Below are 26336 nucleotides of genomic sequence, written 5' to 3' on the forward strand. Positions count from 1 at the left end.
TAACCCCAAGCTGTGCTGTGGTGAATAAAACCAACTCACATGTCCAAGGTCATGATAAGGAGAAATTCTTTAGCTGCTTAAGCCAATGCAAGGGTCTTAGATAATAAACAGAGAAACTGGAATTGCTCATTTATGAGCATAAATTCAATAGAGACGGCATTGCTGGAACCTGATGGGAATTTTTCTGGTGACTGAAATCTTTAAATCACTGGTTATAACCTCTTAAGAAAGGTCTAGTGGACAGAAGGCAATGAGAAATGGCACACTATGACCAAAAAAAAAAGGCATGATTAATTAATTTACTAGTGACAAATGGCAAAAAAATTATCTCATGGGCTGATTTCTGACTGTGAAAAGTGCAAAGTGGAGTAGGAGTTTCTCTCTGTGAGAGAAAACACCCCTACTTTTTATGGGGAATGCGTGACTGGCTCTCCCAGTTACTATCTATAATGTATAGGAGGAAAAAGAAAGTTACAGTTTTTGTGGGAGATGTTAATCCAAATGCCATATGCTGGCAGTTTCATGCTGGCAGTTTCATGCTGCCAGCACTGAAGCATCTTCAGAATCACTAAATAACGTCCCTAATTTTCTTTCTTAAAAATGATTGCTCCAGGTATCAGGGAAAGTCCAGACTAGACTTTTTACATCAGAGAGGGGAGGTACCACAGTACTGAAAATTAGTGGTACAGTAACTAAAAATATTCATAACTTGATTATATTTGTTCAAGGCAAATAAAATGCAAATTAGTAGCTTTAGCTGATACAATTTTACAAAGTGGAAAGCAATCCAGTTGGGGGAAAAAGTGTAAATTTTAATTGTAAAATGTCTAAGAATATTTTACAGGCTGCCTAATAAGCCATAACTGGGAAAGAATAAGGGTGTATTAGTTTCAAGAAAAACAACAACATCCTGGTTGAGAGGGAATTGTTAAAACAATAATCCTTCTCTCTGTGAATATAAAACGAGTGGAAGAATGGGGAAGCTGAGAGTAACAAATATAAGACATACAATTCTAACTGGAAAAGCGGATACAGCTCTTTCCATAGGGTAAGATACTAAGTACATGGAGTGGGATAATATATTAAACACTTGAGCCCTAAGCTTTCTTAAGAATAAAAATCCACCTTCACTTCTCAGCCCAGCTGTGCTTCTGGTCACCTACCAGTGCCATTGGCACACTAAGAGGAGAGAAGAGACTTAAGGATATTTATAGATACAAAATAGAGAGATGTCATAGCCATGTCATATGACTCTTTATCTTCCTCTCTGGTAATAAATCCAAAGATTGCTAAATTGCACCTAAACATTTGAAAATGCATAGATTTGCTCCAGGAAACAGAGTGGGGCTGAGAGACTGTAGTGGTGAGTGTTGTTGTGGCCATGGGGAAGCCCCCAGGAAGGAAGGAAGGAAGCTAACGTGTTAGACCCATTAGAATTTCAGTGGGCACTGCCAACCGTAAGTCTGTTGGATCTTAGTCATAGGAAAAATAGCAGAAACCATGTTGGGGGTACTGGACTGATAACAATTTGAAAACAATTAATGAGTGTCAACAGATTGATAGAAAAGTGCTTCCAATCAAACTAACTTGAGAGCTTTGTAATGTTGTTATAAGAGTTGCATGATAAATATTATAATGTTACCATTGTATATTTAAAGTTGTAGACTGATTTTTTTTATTTTTTTTTACTTAGATGGTATTTGACACTTGTGTAGAAAGTGGGAGTGATACAAAACCAGCATAGAATACTAAAATAAATACAGCCTCCTTCAGCAAAATACTAAGAAATATTATTTATTACAAACTGATGCAAGTGCAGTCTCTGAGTACTGGCTTTGTCCTTGTAATGTTTCATCAGGCTCCTGGAAGGCAACCTCAACTCTGAGGGCTGACCAAGCTTTCTGAAGTAGTGCCATGGGTAGAGAGCTAAGTCATTTCTGAAAAAGATCAGTTTGAAAATTATATCTTCAGTTTCTCTACGCAGCTGATCTTCCACGGTAAAGCAGAGAAAATCAGTCCGTCCTACCTATCAGTAAAGATTAATTTACTGAAAATAGAAAAATATGGCAGATGTTACAAAAGTGGCATGTAAGTAGGGACCTGTCAATGTTAGCCTTATAGAAACAGTTAGATACCTGCAAAGGCTATTCATGAATAATTAAGCTCATTTTCAGATTTCATCTTCAGAGAGTTCATAATTTTTCAGGACTGTTTCTTGTCAATGTTCTTTAGTGGTAATTACAGAAAAAGGTTAGTGCTTGCAGCAGGTCCTAGAAAAAAGACTTTAAAATGAAATAGATCAATAGAATAATTAAGTGGTATTTGGTCTTCTTCTCCCCCACCCATACATTGTACTGATACTTAGGGCAATGACAGCAATTTCTGGTTGTAAGAAAAGAAGCTTGAGATGAGTTAAATTCTCATATCTTTAGTAAGATTGAAATATGCCCTAAAAGGGCTTCAAAGTGTTGTTAATTCAATAGCACACTCAGTCTGGTAGTACTAGACTGTATGGAAATGTGATGTTTGTTTAGTGAGTTTGGTCATAAAAGCCACTGCCAGTGGTTTAGGAAATGTCCATGCTTTCAGAGTAAAGAATGCATTACTGTATTTGCTGATGTCTCTTCTTGACAACAGCATGATCATTCTGTTTACACCAAGCAGAACCAGTTTTGAAAGGTTTCCTGCATCATCTCTGATCAATCAATGATTTCTATGTTTGTCAGTCAGATGCATTATGAAATCTTGGTTTTGAATGAAATAAATTTAGTGGTGATGAAAAGCAGGATTCAGAAATGCTCTACACGACAAGTGCAAAGGTTGCACAGAGAAAAGCAGTAGTTTCCTAAAGTTCTTCTATGCCATAATTTGTCTTAGGTCTCACTTTCAAAGCAGAAAGGGAAAAATTATCTTCTCTATTTTCAGTTAGGGTGCTAGTTCAGTGCAGGTTCAGCTGAAGTCTGTTTTTTACCAGGTTCAAAGCATGTTAGATCTAGTCCTAATCCTTCATTACTCCAATCCAGTCTTGCTGAGGCAGTGGAACCGGAGCAACACACCTTTCATCAGGTTGTTTGTAAATGTAACTGTGCTTGAAGACCAAACATATTAGAATATTTTGCTGACTTGCTTGCAAAAATTATTTCCTCCTTTGGTATTCCATTTGCCTCCCCTCATTTTTAAGGCATGTTACAAACTCCCCACTACCATCCTTCCCTCCTGTGGTATGTACTAGAAAAGGGGAATTTGATTTTCATTAAAAATATGCAGAGTGGGAGAAATACACTTGGCACCTGCAGTGTCTCAGTATATAATCTGGGGACAAAACAAAGAGTATTTTTGTTTAAGAATAGTGTGTTTCACTGAGTTCCTCCCCCAAGAGAGATACTAGGAGATGTAATCTCCCCTCCCTTTGGCTGAAGATAGTACAGCTTCTTTGCTTGCTCTGTGAGGAAGTCCTCTGTGGTCCTGCTGGGCTGCCCTTAGGTGAGATGGTCTCATGGCAAAGAGGTGCAGCAGTGTTTGCTACAACACAGGGTGAATGTTTTTTTCTTGGCTTAGAGGGTGATTCTGTCAGATGGGTGCTTTATGACCCAAATCAAACAGGCATGAGCAGAGCTACATTTGTTTCCACCCGAGAATGTTTAGGCACGTTTTCTGTGGCAGACTTTGGGATATGTTATCTCTTTGACTGCACAGTCGGTGCTTTGCATAGCCCTTGTGGCTTTTATATGTTCCTCACACTCACCATGTGCATGCTACTAAGAGTGCTCTGAGAACCTTGTGATCAGTTTAAGATTCAAGACTGGGATGAGAAATGAAGAAACACAAATTTCTCCTTGAGCCCTTGGAAGCCAACACTTCTGGAGAGGCACCAGGGCTGCCCTCAAGTCTCCCCAAAGACAGTCTTTGCCCTGTTGTAATGGACAGCCCTCTCAGGCACAGCTATTCCTCCTAAATATATTCTCTGACTTGTTCTGTAACCAAGCAAGTGGAGTCCAGCACTTTCCCGCCTCCACTTGTTTGCAAGCAGGCAAGCTGGTGTCCCTGGGATCAGGAAGATTGACTCAGAGATGATGCTTCTCCCTGAAGGAATTTTTGAGGTATTTTGTGCTCTCCCTCAGGCAGGCTGTATTGGCAAAGTCCATATTGTCAGTGCGGTTGTAAAGCACAGGGAATAGGCACAAATACAACCCTAAATGGAAGACCTGGAAGGAAATGCAGCTTACAGCTCAGTTCAACAGTGTGGACATCCCTCTGCCTGTTGCATTCCTGACTGGGGCTTCAATAGAGAATTTTGTCATTTGTCTGTTTAAATACTGTGAAGTTAGATGTTTTCTTCTCTAAAAGAAATTGTTTTACATAGAAGACATTTATTTTACATGCTGTGAGAAAAAAGCACAGCACAAACTTTGGAACACAATTGTGTTTTTGCCCCCGTTTTTTAAGTTAATAATTGCCAAAGTGCTATGACTAGAATATCCTTTTAAAGTAGTATCATCTTCCCAGTGTAAGTGATGCCATTTGCCTTTACAGCTTGTCCTGTCCACTCCTCTGCGGGTAAGCCTTAATTTTTGTCACTGAACAAAATTCTACACTTTGTGTATGAATAAGAAGGTAATGTAATGGCACCTCCTTCTAACCCCAGTTGCAGTGACCATCTGGAGACCTCCCTGTTCAACTTTGGATGAACTTCAGCTGAAGTATGAGAGCCAGTTGGGCTCCATACAAGCTGTTCCAAGCCTCATTGTTGTTATTAGCAGTTTGTCTTAGTGACAAGGCTGCATTTTGCCTATTGAAGGTTTGGTTTTAGTGATTCAGCGGGTTTCCATTGTTCACAATTGAGAGTGGATCATTCAGGCTCTTGTGTTTCCAGTGCTGTAGATACAATAGCTCATTATCCTAGGGTGGCTTTTTTGTTGGGGTTTTTATGGGGGTTTTGGATAGATGCACAATAGATGCAAGCTCTTTTCAGGGGCAAGTTCTTTTCTTGATATCCTTGCAAAGTGTTTATTGCAATGGGCCTCTGTTTGTTTTTAGCTTTCCAAGCAAGCCAATCATGGATTAGAGTGAGGGCCAAACCTCCAAGTTTTTGTTAAGGATGGCTGCAGCTCCTCAACCTGTATCTAGCTGTTGACAATAGGTGGGTGCATCATCACAATTCATCAAGGCACAGGTGAGGCTCACAGAGGCCATACAGGAGAAACTGGATTTTATTTTGCTCTAATTCCATTGGCAGCAATGGCTTGGAAAATGATTGCAATGAGGGTAAAGCTATGGTGATAAGAAAAGTTATTTGAAGGACACATTCTTTGTTTCTGATGACACGAAGCTGGGAGTTACTGTCAAAACAGTGGAGAGTTGGACTCTACAGGAAAAACTGGAAAACTCTGATAATTTGAATAGCAGTGATGAGAAGGAGTGCAGGGTCATGAACCTAGAGGCTTAATAATGAGCTCTCAGCTCATACGGGAAATGCTTATCCATTGAAAGCAAAAGAGGCAGAGCATTGGTTAATCATAAATTGGCTCTGAGCTATTGGTATGGTATAATGTGGCTCAGTAAAACACAAGTGTGATTCCAGAGTGTTCTGCAGAAGAATTTTTCAGGAGTGACAGGGAAATATTAATGCTGTTGTGCTTGTAAAACTGCACCTGGAATTCCATTTACAATACTTGTCACCTATGTTGGAAGACGTGGATTCAGCTGGAGCAGGTGCGGTGAACAGCTACAGAGATTAGCACAGGGCACTCTAATACACAGAAGTAAACTGTTCGAGCAGAATAAAGGCTAAAGAAGAATGCAACTGTACCCTATAAATACGAGAGTGAATTAAACACAAGGAGTGAGAAGGCATATTTAAACAAAAGAACAATAATGCCTTGAACAAATAGGTGTGTCTGTGGCTTGGCCATAATTTAAGTTTCTAAACAAAAGATTCTGGAATATTAATAGGAGGAAGAAATCAAAAATACTCCTTAGATAGATTTTAATAAGTTTATGGACATGACTACAAAATAGTTATCTATGAAGAGAAATCAAGCCCACAAGGTCCCTTTTGCAGTGTGTTCCCAAGCTTCCTGAAGTATTTCGTTAATAACATGTTTTGGTTTTGGTCTTTGTTAAGCATGTATTTTGTGTGCCTGTGCCAGGTACTATATGTGCCTGAGTAGTGCTCACTTTGGCACTAAAAGCTTGCAAACACAAGTCTTAAACACTCTGGTCTTGGACTAAATCAAGCAGACTCTCTGTTCCCAAAGCTACCCACCTTCAAAGAATTCAACTTAGGAACATGAAGTCAAGGCCCCTCCTTCATTAGAATACTTCTTATGCTCCTTGAGGGTCCTGTCCACCTCAGAATATTCTGTGATTCTGTGTGCTTCCTCAACCCAATGTCCTTTAACTCTTCAATCTTCCTCTCACAGGTCTCTGGCTTCTCAAGTGAGTTACCAGCTTCTATGACACTTAATCCTTTCCCTCTTTTGTGTGTTTTTTACCTCCTAGTGTTTCAAGCTTGCCTAGACAACCTTTCTGTGCTTCTCCGTGTCACTTCCCAAGCTGAAACGTCCCCTCCTGAGTGGCACAGTGAAGTGCCTAGTGCTTTTATTCCATACACTGCAGTGCAGGCATTTGTCTCCCCTTTGGGATTGATGTCAGCAGATAGCAGCTGCCCTACTTCACAGTACAGGCAGGTGCCCAGTTGCTGCCAGTCAGTATTGATCACCTACTACCTCTGCCCCCGCTCCCTTATCACGGCCTGTTACATCCTGCAGCAGCCTTTCAAACAGTCTGTCCTCTGCCCTGTAACTCCAAGCCCCTTTCCTCTCCCACCATAATGCACCATCCCCTGAAGAGGGGCCTCTAACCCATGAAGTCTCTGTTGCCCCAGGAGTCTGAGCTGACACACACGACAGCAACATATGCACCATGTCACAATCAGCGCAGCAAGGCAGGACACACAAATCCATACACCATGGGCTGTGACACACAAAGAACAGTCTCTTTAGCTGAAAAAGATTCAGTTCCCAGCTCTTTGAAGTCCATTTCGTCACATATTGTGCCACAGCATTGGCTTGTGACTCTCTACGGCACTTAGACCCTTATTGTGTGGGTATCAGACCATAGCATGGGCTATAAAACGCCACTTAGGGCCTGGCAAAGCCCCCTGGATGGGTTCCTGCTGCTTTCCCTGAGTGCCCTGCTCCCCTGATCTAAAGACACCTTTTATTGCTGTTCAACATGAGGATGCCTGTGCTGGGTGGGAAAAGAATCCTTTTTTCTGCTTACAAAAAAAAGGTTAGCATGGAATCGCTTAATTGCGTCTGGACATTAGTAAATCGAAGGTGTGGTGAGCTAATTAAGAAGCTTGGGAGTGTTTTTCATTTGCTGCCTCTTTCTAACATTCCTGTAACTGAATATCTTCTTTTTTATTTTAGAGACAGACTGAAAAATAACAAAATTAGATAAACCTTTTTTGCTTCTCTGACTTTTTTGCTGATTTCCTTGCCCTCTCTGTGGCATTGTGGGCATAATTTAACATGAATTATGACTGCCACTTAACCCCAGCAAAGATTTTTAGATATGCTGTGCACACCTCTTCCTTCCTTTTCAGTTGCCCATCTGTATGCAAGTCCAGTGGTACTGCTCTCGGTATTCTGGGGGACAGAGCTGAGGGGAAGGCCTGTGGGACACCCCAACTAGGCTACAAAGCCCATTCCCTATTGCAGCTTTACAGACAGATTAGTTCCTAGGTGAATCATAAAAGTGACGGAGAAGTGACCAGCACTATGTAAGGAGAAGCTTCAATGAAGTTGCAGTTACTACTAAGTGCCTGATGCCTAAAAACTGAGAAATGGGGGAATAGAGAAGTAGCAGCAGTCAGGTTAAATTTTGCTTTGAATTTCTCCTTATTTTGAGTGCCCTTAAGGAGGGTGAGGGAAAAACATGTATGTGGAAACCACATAAACTGCAATATCAAATTGCAATTGTATTTAAAAACATCTTAAGCAAAACCTCTTGAGAATTTTCTTCTCAAAAATTACTTTTCTACTATATAATGTTCTTACAGTTTCTCATTACCTGAAGAAAAAACAATTTGCACCTAAGAGCAGATTGCTTGTTTACTAAAGCTCTAGCTTTTGTTTCCTTCAGGAAACACTGGAATTATCTGGGCTTACTGTGTGCTAAGGTTACACCTACCCCCTGCTGTGGCTCGTGCTGCAATGCCATGAAACTTCCAACTATTATTTCAGTGAATTATTTTTCAAGGCAGCAGTACAAAATGTGTGTGTAGGCAGGTGTTTTGTTTTTTGTGTTCTTTTTTTATACCCAGACCTTCCTGCTCCTTGGAATTCCTTTACTTCTGTAACAAGGAGTTTTAAGAGTCTAATTATCTGGCATAGAAACTTTTCTGTTCATAACTCCGGAGACATGACTGTGCACTGGGAGCAGCTGCACAAAGCTCTGCTCTGATATACTCCTCACAACCACTTACAGGTAAGCTGGGGTGTTAAGCTCCTTCAGGAACTGCTGAGGGGCTCAGAGTCAACTACTTTGAACAGTTTTTCTAATACAAAAACAGAAGTCTCTTAGCTATTCTCTCGCACTACATAAGGAACTCTTGCTTACATCCTGAAGCTGCTTGACTCTGCTGGTTATTAAGTTCTTACCTCGGGTTTGGTGAAGTTCCAGCCTTAGAAAATGGAGGGAAGAAAGAGCACTAGGCATATGGACCATGCAGAATGGATGTCTGCTTGTCTGGTTTGTACCTTCTCCGCTGTGTATTTCACTGCAGTTATTGTACGTTCAGAAATCTGCCAGGAGAAGAAACTCTGAAGGACCTATCTCAGTGCAATCAATAGCTATTATCATCCGAATACTTGTTTAGAGGATTCTGGAGACTGAAATCAGAGCCCTGCTTTAAAAAAAAGTAGTTCAGGTATAGGAACAGTTCCCCTTCACCTACCCCTCCTCTAGCTGCCTGGGAAACATGGAGTGAGATCTTTGCCTTGATCCAGTTTTTCCATCAGATTTCTCTTTGTATCAGAGAAATTTTAAGAGAAAGACTGCCAAGCATAAGCACAATTCTCTGCTTGTTCTCTTTTGTCAGTAACATTCCAAGCCGCTCCATGTCCATCCAGGAATACTCTCCACAGCCACAATTTTATCTCAAACCCTGGGAAAAAGACATTGACTTACTTTCAGAAACAGCAAGTGGTAGGTCTTGGTTTGGGATGTGACTGCAGATCAGAGCAGGTATTGCAAGTATATATCCATGTATATCAACTTGGATAATGGATAACCTCACCAAGAGCTCTGGTCAGCAAGCTGCTATAAGACAAGATGCATGATTACAGCATATCTAAATTACTGAACAAGACGACAGTGAAAAAAGTCTGTTGAGATCTTCAATTCATCATCACCCACTGACAGAAAAGCAATTTCCCTGAAGACTGTTCTGTGGGAAAATTCAGATAGAATCAGGCTGAAAACAGGTTGTATCTTGATTTTTAGTGTTGAAGAATTTAATTTCACTTTTAGAATTTTTGTCATGTAGGGTTTTTAATTGTGTACCATTTTAATCATGTTGGAAAGGTATTGATATAACTCACCTTGGGGCATGGAAAATTCGCCAATTGTGCAATTTTTAGAAATAAGGTTGTTATTGTTTTATATGGGTGGCAATATAGGCTATGACAAGACATAATTCAGGAAGATTCCATATGTTTCCATATGGGACCATATCTCAGTCATTTTCCCCATCCTACACTATTTACACCTGTGCATGCTGTAGACTACAACTGAATCTGATGCAAAACCAAATCCACAAGCTTCATCCTTCATATTTTTCTAACTTTCAAGAAATGGAAACTGCAACATTCAAAACAGGTTGTTTAGTAAGCTATTGTAAAGCTGTTTAGTAAGTCTTCCAGTCTACAACTTGATGGTTTGGAAATTCAGTTCAAATTACTATTGTGTTGAATGACTGCCCATGAAGGAATAGGTAGTATTATTCTTATGGACAGTTACACTGAGACAATCTCTTTCTCAGTAAGTATTAATTTCAAGTGCTGATTATAAAGAACAGTGATGAATAAAGAAGAAAACTACTCAAGACCACTGGGCATCTTTTCCCAGAAGAAATCTGGAATTCATAATTTTTACATGGATGTTGTGCTGGTTTAAAAGTTAACCAGCAAGGCAAAATGAACTCAATTCAAAAGAGAGATTTATAAGTCAGAATAACAATTTATTAAAATAATGCAATAAGTACAATTATACAGACAGACAATTGGTTTTAATCCACAAAACCCAAATGTACAAACCCAGCACCCTGGGGTATGAACAAAAGTGGTGTACCTTGGCCCACCCCCCGAGTCCAAAGCAAAGGGAGAGGGAATAAACCTGCTGGTGGGAGAGCTGCTGCAGTCTGGTCAGAAGTGGTGATTGCAGTCCAGTCGAGGGTGGTGGTCTCAGCCTGGTTGGGAGCAGCGGTGGTCTGCTGTCTTCCTCTGGGTCCCACGAGAGAGAGTCCCAAGGCTCTGAAACTCCCAGTTATATACTCTCCAGTTCAGGCGGGAGTGCTCAGTCCCTCCCTCAGAGTAGGGAATTCCATAAAAGGGCATGCGGATGCTCAGTCCCTCTTCCATAAAAGGGTATTAGAGCAGGGAATTCCATATAAGGATATCAGAGCGGGGAATTCCATAAAAGGGTACAGGAACATCTTCCCACCTTGCAGGCCTCTACTGACAGCAGTTTTTGGGAAATGGCATGGAGGCTATAGAATACACAGTTTTGGGTTACACCCATCCAGGGATGAATTGGTCCCAGCCGTTCTAACCAGGACAGATGTAACCAGAGTAATCTGCATGATTTGTAAACCTGGAGATTATTTTCACCTCCTGCATGAGTTAGCTAGAAGTAGGGAATATTTTGATGTTTTTAAATGAACTAATATTTCCACATCTTGAAATTTTGATAAAATAGGGACCTAAATGGAGGCCTGATTTAGTTTTCTCATAGTGACCTTAATAAGCATCACACAAAAGATGTGTAGATGTGGCATTAGGGACACGGCTAAGTGGTGGACTTTGCAGTGCTGGGTTGGACTCAATGATCTTAAAAGTCTTTTCAAACCTAAACGATGCTATGATTCTTCGTTATTCCCTTGTTTCCTTTTGTATTTAACTCTTGGTGAACAGATCCTTAATACATTTGCTCTAACAAAGCTTGCCTGGTTGTTGCCATTGCAAAAGTCTACACTCTAGATGGAAACCAAACCCTTTGGCAACCATGAAATTTTCACACAAAAGCTCAGCTTTAATGGTCCCAGATATCTTACACACACTCTGGGGATGGAAAAAAAAATCAGTTCCACAGGCATAAGATACGTAATTTCAACTTGGTGTTTTTAATATAATTTAGAAATGGTTCTTAATAACATAAACATGTTTACTTAATGATTCACTTTGCCTTAATTACAGAGTACTGAGGTGTCGTGATTCTATCCTGCATTATTGCATAAAGTCTTCTTAAAACAGATTATTATTTCTGCAAAGGATAATTAACTGCAGGAATACATCTTTAGACCATCCCCACAGCTTTCTTGCTTTAGCTGAATAGCAAGTCCTGTGTTATGAAAAAGAAGCAGATTTCTTATGCTGAAAAACATCACGGTCATGCCTCTTTACTTCTTCTAGCTGGATCATTGGGAATTGTACTTGTTTTTCAAACCATTTGGCTACTGTGAGAAGCTGCTGCTCCTGGAATGAACGTCCTATGAACTGAAGCCCAACTGGCAAGCCTCTCTCTGAAAGAGCTGTAGGAACATTTATAGCTGGCAGTCCTGAAGGAAAAAAAGACACACATACAAAGACTTACTATTAAACGGTAGTTGGAGTAATTTTTGTAATAATTCTAAGAGAACCAGAAGAAAAATTATGTAGCGGAGAACAACTAGCTAAAATAATTTGAGTCAATGAACTAAGGATACTGCTAGGTGATCACAAGAAATTAATTAGACTGATTTAAGGAGCCAGCATCCTCTGAAAAGATAATCAGTTCTCCTTAGAAAGAGATTCAAGTTTTGTCTCCAGAACTTGAATGGATTCATTTTACCTGCAGCCCACACTCAGCTCCAGAGTGCCCCACTTTAAAATCTAGTCTTACATTTTCAAGCATTTAATAAACCATCCTTATACTTGGTTATCACTGTAAGAATTACAACATGGGAGTGAATTATCTTGATTCTAAAGAGGAGGTGAAATAGCTAAAGGGACCAGACATTAAAAATTACTAGGCAGGGGAAAACATAGTTTAACTCCTGTCCCTACTCACCAGCCATGTTTGTAGCCTGCGTCAGGATGTCATTTTGTGCGCTGCGGGTTCTGTTGTCTTCTTTGATGAATTCCTTATATGGTGCTGCATCACTCAGAGTGGTAGGAGTGAGTAAAACATCAACACCGCTCCTGAAAACCTTCACAAAGTCATTGGCAATGAGACGTCTGACTTTCTGTGCCTTGACAAAGTACTTCTCATAGTTCCTAGAAAGAAATATGGACATGAGGGCATGACACTTTAATTCCAAAAATACAGAACCTAATTTCTTAGGTACTGTAGAAAAGACAAGCCCAGTATTCCTTTTGGATAAAATTTTGACTCACACTGGTACTTAAATTTTTGATACACCGTATGCTAAGTCACCACACATGGTGTTTATGCTCTCATAGCAGCAAAGTTGTCAGAGAAGGAAGAGATGAGGGCATTGAGCTAAAGAAAAATGAAGGGAAAACAAAACCCTTACAAGTCAAAACAACCCTTACAAAATCAAAACAATACTTTTATGACCATTTGGAAACTAAACTGTATATTAAATTTCTTAGGATCAGAATATCCTGAGCTGGAAGGGACCCTCAGGATTATCTAGTCCAACTCCTGGCCCTACACAGGACAACCCAAAAATGTGTCTGAAAGTGTTGTCCAAATGCTTCTCGAACTCTGTCAGGTTTGATGCTGTGACCACTTCCCTGGGGAGCCTGTTCCAGTGCTCAACCATCCTCTTGGTGAAAAATCTTTTCCTGATACCCAACCTAATTTCACTGCAGGGCAGCACAGCAAAACCTAGAAACAATAAAGAACTAAACAGGCCTGAAAAATAGGAAGTAATCATTTAGGATTCAATCCAACAAGATACTTGAAGCATATGAAAAGGTCCCATCATTGGTGGAGGACTCTAAATGGACTTAAAACTATGTATGTGTTTGTAGTATAATTCTCTATAGAATACTATAAAGACCTTATTTTTCCCTAACACTTTTTTTTGTCCCTCACATAAACATGTGGTCTATGGATTTCCATCTTTACACAACTCTGAAGCAGAAACACATTAGTCACCTTTATGTCTATTGTTTCTTCTAACTTCATATGTAGAAGCGGTAAATGTGGAATCCTTAAATTCAGAAAAGTTCAATTTCAAAAGTAACTGCCATCTAAACCCCCAACTACTTGGGAAAGGAAAAAAAAATAGAAAAAAGGAGGAGGAAGGAAAATAAGAAAAAAAGAAAACAGAAAAAGAGGAATGAAAGGGGGGGAAGAAAGGGGGGGAAGAAAGGGGGGGAAGAAAGGGGGGGAAGAAAGAAAAAAAAGGGGGAAAAAAGGAAAAAGGAAGAAAAAACGGGAAAAAAAAAGATAGGGATGTGTTAACAACTGCTACATGACAGTGTTTATAAATAAAAGAACTTTAACTGCCCAAACGCTACTTGTTAGACTAAAGATTTAAGATTCTGAAAAAAATGCAGTGAAAATGGTTATAATCAATAATAAACAGCAGACTCAAGTTAAGTAGTTATATCATGGGAATTAGATCTTTTTCTACAATAATTTGTGAAATCATCCTAGCTGTTAACTTCAGAAAGTCCCTAAGTGCTACACCCACACATCTTTTAAATATCTCCAGGGATGGTGACTCCACCACTTCACTGGGCAGCCTGTTCCAATGCTTGACAACTCTTTCAAGGAAAAAAATTTTCCTAATATCCAATCTAGATCTCCCCTGCTGCAACACAAGGTTGTTTCCTCTTGTCCTTTCACTTGTTACCTGGAGAAGAGACTGATCCCCACCTTGCTACAACCTCCTTTCAGGTAGTTGTAGAGAGAGTGATAAGGTCCCTCCTTTTCTCCAGGCTAAAAAAACCCAGCTCCCTCCTCAACTTCTTGTAAGACTTGCACTCCAGATCCTTCACCAGCTCCATTGCCCTCCTCTGGACTCACTCCAGCATCTCGATGTCCTTATTGTAGTGAGGGGCCCAAAACTGAACACAGGATTCGTGGTGCGGCCTCACCAGTGCCAAGCACAAGGGAAAAACTAATGCCCTTGTCCTGCTGACCACACTATTCCTGACACCAGCCAGGATGCCATTGGTTTTCTTGGCCACCTGGGCACACTGCTGGCTCATGTTCAGCTGCTGTTTACCAGCACTGCCAGGTCCTTTTCCACCAAGCAGCTTTCCAGCCACTCTTCCCTCAGCCTGTAGCACTGCAGAGGGTTGTTGGCAGCCAAGGGCAGGACCCAGCACTTGGCCCTGTTGAACCTCTTAGAGCTGGACTTGGCCCATTGATCCAGTTTGTCCAGGCCCCTCTGCAAAGCTGTCCTACCCTCCAGCATATCAACACTCCCACCCAACTTGGTGTCATCTGCAAACTTGCTGAGGGAGGACTTGATCCCCTTGTCCATGTCATCTCTGAAGATGTTAAACAGAACTTCCTGAACAATCACTTAGTTATTTTAAAGATTTCAAAAGCAAGATAAATATAAATTGTAAAAGGCAACATTTGCAGGAGACACAGATGGGTTTTCCTTACTATTTATTCTAAGAATGCTTTCTGAACCCTGTGCTCTTCAAAAGTAATTTACTGTGGACAGGAACACAACTCTCCTGTTCAATCTCAGTGGGAGCCAATTGTATATTCCTTCACCGAAGAATTAACTATGTGAATTTTAAAGCAGCCTTAGGAAAGCTGATCTGGGCAGTCGTAAGCAGAAGGAGCACCCTTGGCAGGAATATTGTCATTCCATAAAAGCCGGTTGTTACAGATTGACTGACAACATTCCTGTCTCTGAGAGCAATTAAGAAGTCACATCTGATGAATACTCATGCTGACAGGGCTCCTTCAAAGCAAGTGCACTACAGAGACTGATTACATGATTAAATTTTTGTTAGTATCTGAACAAATTCAGACAGAGAAAAACAGCACTTTTACTAACACAATTTGGGCCTGTTGGATAAGTATTGAAAGCTAAAAATGTAAAACTGATCCACAGACCAGCTTCTATTTGTGAGCTGGATAAAACCCTATCTTCTGTAAAGACATCAGTTCAGTACCTCTGCCAGTGACTCTTTTCCCTACACACTGAGGCAAAGAGCTACAGTTAATTTAATTGACGTATCTTTGGCTTACTCTAGAAGACCTTACTAGAATGTACTAGCAGTTTTTCTGTGCAGTTTTAATGAGATCAACAACTACAGAACTTTTAACACTACAACAGTAATGGCTTCAGTATGATTTCAATGTCATACCATAGGGTAGAGATTTTCGCTTAATTTAACTAATAGAAGCCAATAATACTCTGGTAGGGAAAAAATTATCACTAAGTTGTTTTACTTATTTAATTTAGGAGGCTCACTGTTAAGGGAAAACATTTCCATTTATTTATTAACAGTTCACTACATATTGTATAGCTAAAGCAATAATAAAAATGCAAGGAGCCACTAGTTAAGAATAATTTTTTTTCCATGTCACGATGAACCATTTGCTTAAAAATTTGCAAACTTGGCAAATTTGAATTTCAAGAGGGTCTGCTTACTGTTTCAACAAGAAATAGTTTCCTGATAGAATTCTTCCTCTTACAACATCATTAAAACCTTCTCGTCGCGTTGCAGCATACATACTTTCTGTGGACTCGTTCATGTCAGAACGGTGTCCTGAAAAGAAAAAGCATTTTGGATATTAATACTTCTTGTATTCCTTAAGATTTAACAACATTAGGTAATGTTATACATAGTGATACAATAGGTCACTGTTTGCTGCCATCTGACATGCTACTATTCTGGAGAAACAACAAAACATATTCCTGTTTTATTAGAGAAATAGTAAACCAGATACTGAGCCCAGTCACGTGTCCAGTAGTAGTGAAATATATTAAAATATGCACTTACATATTTTTATCTGGACCAGGTTTTTTGCTCTATTCCATTGTGGAGAAATAACACCAGGCACAGAACTATGAAAAGTACATCTATAAAAACTAACACTTTTTCATGGTATCCAGCAATGTTTCTACTGTCTGAGAAAAAAGTTTTTTCAAAGGCCTTACCATATTCCAGTCCATCAAACCTGGCCATATTTGATGCCACTTCTGCTGTGCACAGCACGTGATAGCAGACAATTGAGTAACGAGTGTGTGGTAGACTCACTTCAACCACTTTAGCACCTGCATTCTGAAAGAGGTCGGCAGCCTTTGACCAGAGAGCCAGAATTTCACCAGACAGCCCTGGTGCATGATATTCCTTAGAGGCAAAACAAGAAGGGGAGTGATTTTACACGCTGGTTTACTTCTAGTAGAGACCAAAATGCAAATAATCCTTGCTAAAAATACATTGAAACCATTATCTTACCACTATATGACTTAAAGTACTTATTAAAAGCTTTTTGCATCTACTAAATATTATCCAATCAAGCAGTATTAAATTAACAGGATTCAGTCTTCTTAAGAGTATTATGTTCATCTTGGTAGGATCAACCTACATATCGCAATCATGGAATTTCAGCAGTTTCTCCTGAAGGAGAAATTACCCAGTTATTCCCTTATTTATCTATTCACTGAGACTGTACTGAACTGCTCTGCAGTCATGAGTAGAAATTCATCAGGTCTAAATCCTGAAAGTAGGGTTGCTGTTGAGTAGGAAAGATAAAAAGAAATTATGGCCACAATGTATCAGTGGCAATTGGCATGCCTCAGTGAAACAAAGCAAGCAACCCTCACCAAAGAGGAACTACAATCAAGGAGAGAAGACTTAAATAAGCTACATTGCTCTCAAAGAGCTAAGTTAAAGATATTCCATTAAAATTCTCTATTTTTGCTTCAGTTCTAACCCACAAAAAGAGGCATAGTGCTGTCTGATTTCTGACTAGCTATGACTCATGTTTCATGTATGCATGCATCTGTTTAGGATAATCTGCAGCAGCAGAAAACACCTGTCCAAAGGTTATAAATAATTAACCAATACCACTATTTTAGATTTATCAAAATCTAAGCAGTATGCAGCTAATTAATTTTCTAGGTATATAATTTTTGCACTTCACAGATCCTGAATAATTGGTCAGCGGACATCCCTGCTTACCAAATTAAATCTTTTGGTATGTCTGTTCTGGCACAGGTTCAATAGCTGAGAATCAAACTGGTAGATGTTATTTACATTGTCGCTTTGAAGGCAGAGCCTTTATTAAATTAAAAATAGGCTGGAGTCCCAAATGTTGTTCCTAAATTGCAAGGACCCTTATAGTTACAAACATCATTCAATTGCATACAACCGATGCCAGATGACAGCTGTCTTTCCATCCTTACTAGAGCTCTGCAAGTCACAGCTCCTTGTGCCATTCAATTGCCTTTAAAATTCTCCTTTGTACTAACACAGTGCCATTTAGACAAGTATCTCAAAGCACTGCACAAACCAGTACCAACCTCACTGTGTGAGAAGGCACCAAGAGCAACTTGTTTGAGGTTACAGAGGTTACTAATGAAAGAGCAACAGAGAGAAACAAGAACTGAAATTCCCCATTTCCCCTGAAGTTCCCGACAGTGCTTCCCACAATGATGACAGAATGTTTTAGATGACACGTTAGCATACGCTTACTCCAAATTGCCGTAAGAGGCAACAGAACAAATACTGCTTTTTTCCAGGAGCTGCTTGTATTGTCTTCACAGTTTGAAAACATGAGAGACTGGGAGGTGGTGGGCAAGACACAATCATTTTTTTTAGGTGTCCTATTTTTTGTTCCTGTCCACAACTGTTGACAGGATTTAAATGTTACCTTTGGAATTCCTATTGAGAGCTTGCTGACATCAGTCAAATTGGGTAGTTCAAATGGCTTAAAGTTGTCCTGAATTGTGGTAGAGTCTTTAGGATCATGTCCAGCAAGTGAACCTGAAATATGACATGACATATGAAGAAAAGGAAAATGCACATTAGTTACCCAGAATTCAGTTTGTTTTGAGACTATGTTGTAAATAAAGACATATGACAAAGTAATACCTAACACAACTGCTGCGTCATCCACACATCTGGTTAGGATTCCTGGCACATCCATGGAGTTCACTAGAGGAATGAGACCATGGCGAGAGATCAGTCCATATGTTGGCTTTAAACCTACTACACCACAGTGAGCAGCAGGGTTTCGGGTAGATCCTCCTGTGTCTGACCCTAAGGCTCTATGGTTTTAAAAGGATCATCATTAGTAAAATAATTCAGAACATTTCCAAATAATAAGAATGTGTGGCTTTAAGATGCATGGATTTAAAACTCTGTGAATTCTTCCAGATTAGAAGTCATAAACACACAGCCTAAATTTCAGTCTGTTCCCTATTCTATTTTTTATCTATTCTTTGATTTTTATTAGGGTCTCTGAATTAGCCATCAGGAGAGCCCAAGTCTCTTCACAAAGCAGAGGCGAATAGGTAGAATTCAGACCATCTGAAGATGGCCCCAAATACCTTCTTCTACCTTCTCTGTTGATCTATTCCAGTACTGTGGACTCCAAAAGATACATCTCATGTGATTTGGAGCACAATTTTCAACACTGACGTCTTAGTTATTCAGTAGCCAATGCACTATGAATCAGCATCTTCCAGTGTACAAATGAATAGTGACGCTTCTTACCCCTAACAAGAAGGCATACTTTGGAAAGTCTAGGACGTTTTTCCTGTTTCCAAACCTACAAAGCATAGCATCAGAACTCCTAGTTTACAATAGCCTAGGTACAATTAGGATGCGGTATTTTTTAATTATTTTTTGGATTTGACTTCCTTTTTTGTTCACAGGTGAAACCTTGTTCTTTCTAAATTGAAATTTTCATTTCAAAAATTGTCATGGAATTGGAAATTCATATTAAAATGAAACACACTCTTCTCTTGTTTTTAGTAAATTTAACTCAAGCACCATTAAAAAATAGAGCAGCTTTCATTCAAATATTTGCCAAAACCAAATTAAACTAAAGAAGTAGGTACAATTTTTACTGAAGTGAGTATACGACTTTTCCCATAGGCATCTGTTTCTGAAATGGCTGAACCAATTCAATTGACTTTGCTGAAGTGGAACTTTTTTTAAAAGCTTATGTGTTGATATAAAACATCCTCAGTTTTGTAGCATTTCTGTACATCCAAATCTCAAATTGAAAAGACAAAGACTGGCAGCGTTCCCAATGCTTGAAAGACACTAATAGAGTGGATATACAATAGGCTATAAAATAGCTGGACAAAAAATCTCCCTGATCTAACAATGTGCTGAGCAGCGCAAAATGGGAGTTCAGTACGGCCAGCAATGGAAGAAAAGGTGCCAGACCCTATCAGGATCATGACAAGGACCAGCAGTTCTTGGGAATGGTAGCACCAAGTTCAGTTTCAACAGTAGTAAAATGTTGAGTAGACTATATCCTAGCAAAGGGCAATGAGATGTATAATTTAAAAAAAATAATTAAAAAAGCTAAAAAAAGTAATCAATATTAGCAAAAAAATTTTAACAATAAAATAGATGATTGTAATGTAGTCTATGGGTAAACAAGGACAAAGTAATTAAAGAGCATTCTCAAACACCTTCCAAATAAGAGTACAATTGAAATAATATTCTATAAAACATGCTCAAACATGTAGTTCTAAAAATTTCATAAAATGAAAGGTGTAAAATTTTAAGGATCAGTTTTCTTTTAACAGTCAGATGGGGAAGATAGTATAGACCACTGATTTGCTAAATAGCATGTTGCTATTCCATACAGTTAATAATTACCATTAAAAAAAATCCAGCTTCCTTTAGGAAAAATACCCACCAAACAACCCGAAACACACACCTGCCAAAAAAAACTCAAACACTTAAAAACTTGTCTGTTTCAGTATCTGTGTAGTAAGTACTGTGTACCCTTTTGTTAAATCAGAGATTTGACAGCTTTTAAGTCCCAAAGCTTATGTATTATTATGTAACTATGCTATAAAAACAAAGGAGGGGAGGAGCGATTATTATATTGCTACAAATTAAGGGATCTCCTAATTTGCTGAATTTTAAGACACTTACTAAGGAAGAGAATGTGTCACAAACCCCGTAAGACTTTTAAGAGATTATGTGGGAGTAAGAATAAAACTGTCACTCCTTTACTGCTATTGTATCTCACACAGTGCAAAGTGGTCATATCAGTACACTGAATAATGCTTGAAGTGAATAAGCCTAAATTTGCCTGCATGGATTAATTCTGGCTTCATGACATGCCACAAATAACCTAGGGATGCTGAAATAAAATCTTGCATGCCAGTGACAATAACCCTCCCCTTTCATACTAGCTTATGAGAAAACTACAAAATTCCTTCTAACATATTTTGAGACATTTATTGAAAATTCTAAAAGCCTCTTACGCAAAACACGTGAAAGATGACACAGCAGCCGCGCTGCCTCCTGAGCTCCCTCCTGTTATTACCCAGTTAGACTCTTTGTCCTCAGAATGGGATTTTGGGACAGATTTTTCCTTGTATTGTCTTGAATAACTCCAGGGATTTCTGACTGGTCCAAATACTCCATCCGTACTCCCAGATCTAAGACAGAATGGACAAATATAGACAGAACTGACGGATGACACAGAGTATTTACCAATTTTATTCTTTTTTCATCCAATTCCTCATCCTTCATTCTAGCAAATTCAATTTCAACACAAAAGAACATAATCACAAATATACAAAACTAATTTAAGCTATGTAAAAGTAAAGGTGCACATCTGCTTCAAAACAAAGGCATTCTGTTTTTCTAACCTTGCATTTGGTGCAAGACCACAGTTGTGGGGAAAACCATTCTGCTACAGGTGGGGAACAAGCTCCACAACAGCAGGAGCAAGCTCTTCTCTGTAAATGACACAGTTACTCACTCTGTAGCCCTCTGCTGAGGCCACGGGTCGCTGGTTCAGAGTGCTAGACTGGCTTCTCAGAAACTGGCTTCAGTCACCTTGTGGTCACTCAAGTGTGAGCTGCTACCAGAAGCAGGGGCAGAGGGCACTTGCCTCCTTCCTCACAACCTCCACCCCATGTTCCCTGACTCCAAGGTGCCCATGTTTCTAGCCAAATCAGACAGAGCAGGCAGATGACAGCAGTTGAGAACTAACCTCATTGAGACATCATTACTTTAGAGCTGGATCATGATCAAGCTCATGGTGCAGCTATGCTGGTATTAGCATAAGAGACCATGCAAACAGTCAGACCAGAAATGAGAAGCCAGTGTTGGGATAAGCCTTTTTAGGAGAATCCTGTGCTTTAATGAGCTTAGACAAGCTGCAATACTGCATAATCAGATTTTTGCAATGCTTTTTGCCTGCTCTTCCTCTGAGGAATATCTCTTTTACACAGAAATTACTTTATTCAAAACAATAGAGTCAAAGTATTTCCACACCATCCATATGAATTCCCAATCAAACCTCCGTCTTCAGTTTAAGCAAAATAAAAATAAAACCAAAACACAGCATTTAATTGTTTCTCACAGGTAACTAAGTCCCAGATATTCCTTTCCAGACCCAGCAGTTGGTGTGATAGAGATACCCATCCCTAATGGCCTGATTCTGTTCCCTGCTACAGCTTGGCTGCCTTCACTGATTTGCTGAAGAATCAATTTTTAAGAGCATTTTTCCATGTGCTTCTGACAAAAAGTCACCAGCATTACCATAGGTAACTTAAAAGTGTTGCTCTAATTAGTCTTTTTGCAGCAAATCAGGGACTACTCATACTAATTACTGCAGTGGCTGACCGGCAGAGGCAGTGGCTGCCACTGGGGGCATGATAATAATTAGCTATGGGCAAAAACCACCAGCAAGGAGGGAGAAAAAGGCAACAAATAACTGTGTTGTAACCAATTCTACAAACACACTACTGGATCTGGAAGAAGGCTGCTTATCCTTGGCCTTCTGCAAAGGCTGGACCACTTCCTCCCTCTCAAGTACAGCTACAGTTGAACACTATGTTCATAAACCTCAGCATCTGCATCATTTACACAACAGTATAAATGCTCAGGGAGAAGTTCATGCAACTCTATATGCTCTTCACAGGTAAGTATTCATTATTGTCCAGCCTCACAGAAACAGGAATTAAGGATTACAGGTACACTGGAACAGATGGTGTGTATTCCTTTTCATGTACAATCACACTTTAAAAATAATAAACACTCACCCCATTGCAAATTCATCTAGGTTTGTTTTGCCTAAAAGCACAGCTCCTTGATCCAGTAATTTCTGAACTACTGTAGCATTGTAAGGAGAAATATAACCTGAAAACAATCAGAACAATTGAGTGATTTATGAGGTACAAATTATTTTTACAAGTAGCTACTCTGAACATTTCAAAATTGTCATTACCTGTGCATAAAAACTGCCAGTTCACAGTGACAGAGTTTTGCTTCAAGGTAAAATGAATAATTTTCAAAATTTCACAAAAGTAAACCAAACGCTGTTTAGTTTGCAACATCATTTCTTTTCCTCCACAAATTACAATCCAGTAATTCTGGATTATACATGCCTAGAGCGTGGAGCTAAGACTTCACATAAACACCACAAGGGTAGCAAATTACTGCATTCAGTGAATTTGCAGAACTGTCTAAAATGAGGAGAAATGAGAAACAGCTCTTTACAGGAAAGTGCTAATCTATCCTAAATTATCTCCCATTACCATGAGATAAAGGAGCATATGGTTAACCACAGGGTGAAATACTAACTGGCTATCCTGTGGTAAACGTGTACCCTTTGCTGCTTAGACCTCACATAACATAGGATGAAAATCATGACAGTGACATGAGATCTCAGGTAATAACCAACTAATTTTGTGAATATTGACAGGGGTTTCTCCACCCCCACCTTCAACAGGAACAAGGACATCATTCCTAATACTCACTCCAATCAATCACAACAGGTCTGATAATGTGCTTTAATGAAAAGCATCTCAGGTAATATAACACTTTTTAAAATAGCCAAGTCATGTTTTGTTTCTATTGCTACTAAAAATCCCATAATCAGATTAGGATTCTGCTAATTTACTTGCGTTATCTTCCACAAAACTTTATAGAGTTTTACTTTACGCAGAATAAAATAGATATAAGTAATATTTTCTATTTTTGCTTTTACAATTAAAAAAACACTGTAATGCCTTGAAAATGTTCATGACATTAATAAAAACAATGAGTTTAGGAAATTTAAAAAAAAAGCATTATACAACATGTTTGTATGTTGAGATTGTTAATATCTAGTCTTCCTGTAGCCATATGAAAAAACTACTTAAGTCAACAATTATCAACAGAACAACAAAAAAAGGACTGTCTTTGGATTTTGCTAGGCAGAACAGTACTGACTGCTGTCCTCTAGATCTAAAAGTAATGTGAAGCAAAATGTGAATTTTAGAACAATTCTATTTTAGTATATATGTTATAATAAAAACTGTGTTGTTAAAAGCATGTAGCTAATAAATAAAGAGATAATGTCCTTAGAAGAATAAAAAGATGCATCTGTGATACCAGATGAACTTGGCTGGTGAAATTTGCTAAGTGTATTTCCTCAAATGAGTCCAGCTCATTTTTCGAAAATATTTAGATTTCTGGAAGACCCCTCTCCATAAACCGTCTAAAGAGAAAAAGTTCTGAAAGGATACCTGATTTTACTTTAAAAGCTTTACTGTACCTCTTAGCATGTTTGATGCACATGTTGTCTTAATGCCAGCTGTATTAAAGTTGTCTTTTACTGCAACAGGAATTCCATCTAGAACACCCAGCGGCTGACCTGCATGAGGAATGATTGCAAAGACAACACAGATTAAAGCAAAGTGTGTTATACGTATAGCTTTCTCATCAATTACAGTTTACATGTCCCTGTGGGTGGTTTTTGGAAGCAAGAATGCTATCCACTTGGCATTTGATGGTTGTCTGTTACATTTCCAAGAATCATCTTCCATTCCAACTCTGGCATTGAGCATTCATTCTGCCCAGACCAGACCTGGCTCTGCAGATGTGTCTAAGAGCTCTGCAGATTTGCCTAAGCCCGCAAGACAGGCAGCTGCTTCCATAGAGGTTAGCTATCCCAAAGGTGTGCATAGCTCTTCCAATGTGACCACACAGTGCTTATTTCAGCCATAGGTGCTGCTAAATGCATCACGAGGCTGGGAGCCATAAACTCTGCCTACCTGACATACACAGTAGAGATCACCTAAAAAATTACTAAAGCAGAGGAAATCTTTCCTAAGTGACTGATTATCAATCATCCAGCAAAAAAAAAAAATTTTGAAAGGCCTATGTCAGGAATCAAAACTTGCTTAAGCTGCTAGAGGGTAGCAAGTATCACCTAGGAAGGAGAAAGGTACCCCATTACATGAAAATTTACCTTTCCTGTCTTTTTTGAAATGCAAAGGAAAATGAGGATGGTCAGCCTCTAAATGCTGCAGATAACAGAACTGAAAGCTGTTCAGTTCACCAATTAATAACTGCAATTAACAAAGCTGCTTTATTTTAATTTGCCTTCTTAATTAAAAACCTGATAGGCTGAGCCAGGTGTTTGCCTACCCCTGTCAACAGGCCTGTGAAAGTCCACTGCATCTGCCTGTTTGTGGTACCTACTGCTGGCTACACATCCAAAATAAACTTCTGAGAGAAGAAAGAGGCGCCCAGTAGCAGTGCTGTCAGAGAGGCACAGAGCCTGTTTAACCTGCAGTGCCTCATTTAGCCCAGGTTTTGCTTCTCATTTCTGAACTAAATACTCTCCTGAGTGCCAAGTGTACACTCACAGAAACTTCAACCACAACTCTCATCCCCCAATAGACAAACAAGCAGCACAGACACAGCAAAGGTGCTTCATCTAACACAAAGACCTCCGCCGCAGCACCCTTTTAAGGACTGATATGAGTTACAAACAGACACACCTCTTTTGTATCTTTCCTCTGATGCTTCAGCCTGCTTCAAAGCGGTTTCTTCTGCTATGGTAATATAGGCATTAAGAAACTTGGTGCTTTTGATGAGCGACAGGCATTGCTGGCAGAGCTCCGTGGGAGTGACACGTCCTTCCTTCAACGCTGCTGACACCTGAAAGTGTCACCGAAAATAGTAGGGAAGAAAGGAAACACTCCAACACCACCTTTTAAGTTTCAGTGACCCAGGCATTTCTTTATTCTGGCCAGAGAGACTTAGTGAATCATCCCAGCCACATATATCCCTTTCAAGACTATTCACATGTATTTATACACTTTAGCAAAAAAAAAGAAATGAACATTCATTGGTTCTAAATGACACAATTCTCTTAATTTAATTAGCATTCTATCCTTTACTGGCTAATTTGGTCCGTATTCTTCACTTCACTTATCATTCTTGCTTAAGACAGAGTCTCCGACTTTCAGGCTATAACGCCTTTGTTAATCCCTTCTGTCTTCTGGTTACTCCAACATGTCTTTGAAGTACCATAAATTTAAGATCCCGGATGACTAACCTTCAACTCCTTCAAGCTTTTTTTATTGAAGCATATCAGAGCTAGTCCAGAGAAACTCAAAGCTTCGGTGATTTAAAGATCAAACCGACAACAGTGTGTAAGGAAAAAAACTGGAACCTAGCTACCTGCTACCACTAATTAATATTTTAGGAAAGTTACGTAATTTCCAACAAAAGCGCAACCCCCCTTTCAGGACAGACAGGTGACAGAGCCCGCGCGGGGCGGTACGGGGATAAAGTGCGATCCCCGCCGAGGGAAGGAGCCCACGGAAGTGCTCCCAAGAGACCCGCCGCGGCTGAATCCCCGCCGCCCCGGAGAACAGGGGCGCGAGGGGACCCAGGTCACCTGGGTGAGCCTGCCCCGCTCTTCAGCCTGCCCTGCTCCTCAGCACCCCCTCCCCTCGCCTCGGCACCCCCCACCGGGCGGACTGTCCCCCCTCACCTGGCGGAGAGAGGCGCGCAACATGACTGCCCGTGTCCCGCCGCCTCCTCACGCCCGCCCAGCCGTCACAACCCTATCCCCGGCGCGCCGGCCGCGCGCCGCCATCTTGCCGCAACACGCAGCGGCGCCATTGGCAGGTCCATCAA

The 26336-nt window shown here is 39.8% G+C and overlaps 1 protein-coding gene and 1 long non-coding RNA gene across 2 annotated transcripts; one reads left to right on the plus strand and one right to left on the minus strand.

Moving 5' to 3' along the window:
- The first annotated feature begins 4509 nt into the window (after positions 1-4509).
- LOC113972669 lies at positions 4510-9552 on the plus strand. Its single transcript, XR_003535962.1, has 3 exons — positions 4510-4557; positions 5038-5173; positions 9107-9552. It is a non-coding gene; the product is annotated as an uncharacterized LOC113972669 (long non-coding RNA).
- A 1832-nt stretch (positions 9553-11384) lies between these two features.
- QRSL1 (QRSL1, glutaminyl-tRNA amidotransferase subunit A) lies at positions 11385-26321 on the minus strand. The gene is made up of 11 exons (XM_027693953.1): positions 26191-26321; positions 25190-25349; positions 23959-24057; positions 22463-22559; positions 20672-20848; positions 18309-18484; positions 18088-18200; positions 16370-16562; positions 15860-15977; positions 12334-12539; positions 11385-11842 (listed from the first exon to the last, which is right to left on the minus strand). The coding sequence occupies exons 1-11, from the start codon at positions 26212-26214 to the stop codon at positions 11631-11633; spliced, it is 1575 nt and encodes a 524-aa protein (XP_027549754.1). The 5' UTR covers positions 26215-26321; the 3' UTR covers positions 11385-11630.
- Positions 26322-26336: the final 15 nt, after the last annotated feature.

Source organism: Neopelma chrysocephalum, unplaced genomic scaffold (assembly GCF_003984885.1).
Source record: "Neopelma chrysocephalum unplaced genomic scaffold, ASM398488v2 Primary Assembly neopelma1_23, whole genome shotgun sequence".
Lineage (NCBI taxonomy): Eukaryota > Metazoa > Chordata > Aves > Passeriformes > Pipridae > Neopelma > Neopelma chrysocephalum.

Coding starts and splice junctions, on each gene's coding strand:
- QRSL1 (XM_027693953.1), bottom strand. CDS start 26,214: ATGTTGCGCGCCTCTCTCCGCCAG. Junction 22,560..23,958: donor TGCATCAAACATGCTAAGAG/GTACAGTAAAGC, acceptor GATTGTTTTCAG/GTTATATTTCTCCTTACAAT. Junction 16,563..18,087: donor TCTCAATAGGAATTCCAAAG/GTAACATTTAAA, acceptor TTTGCCTCTAAG/GAATATCATGCACCAGGGCT.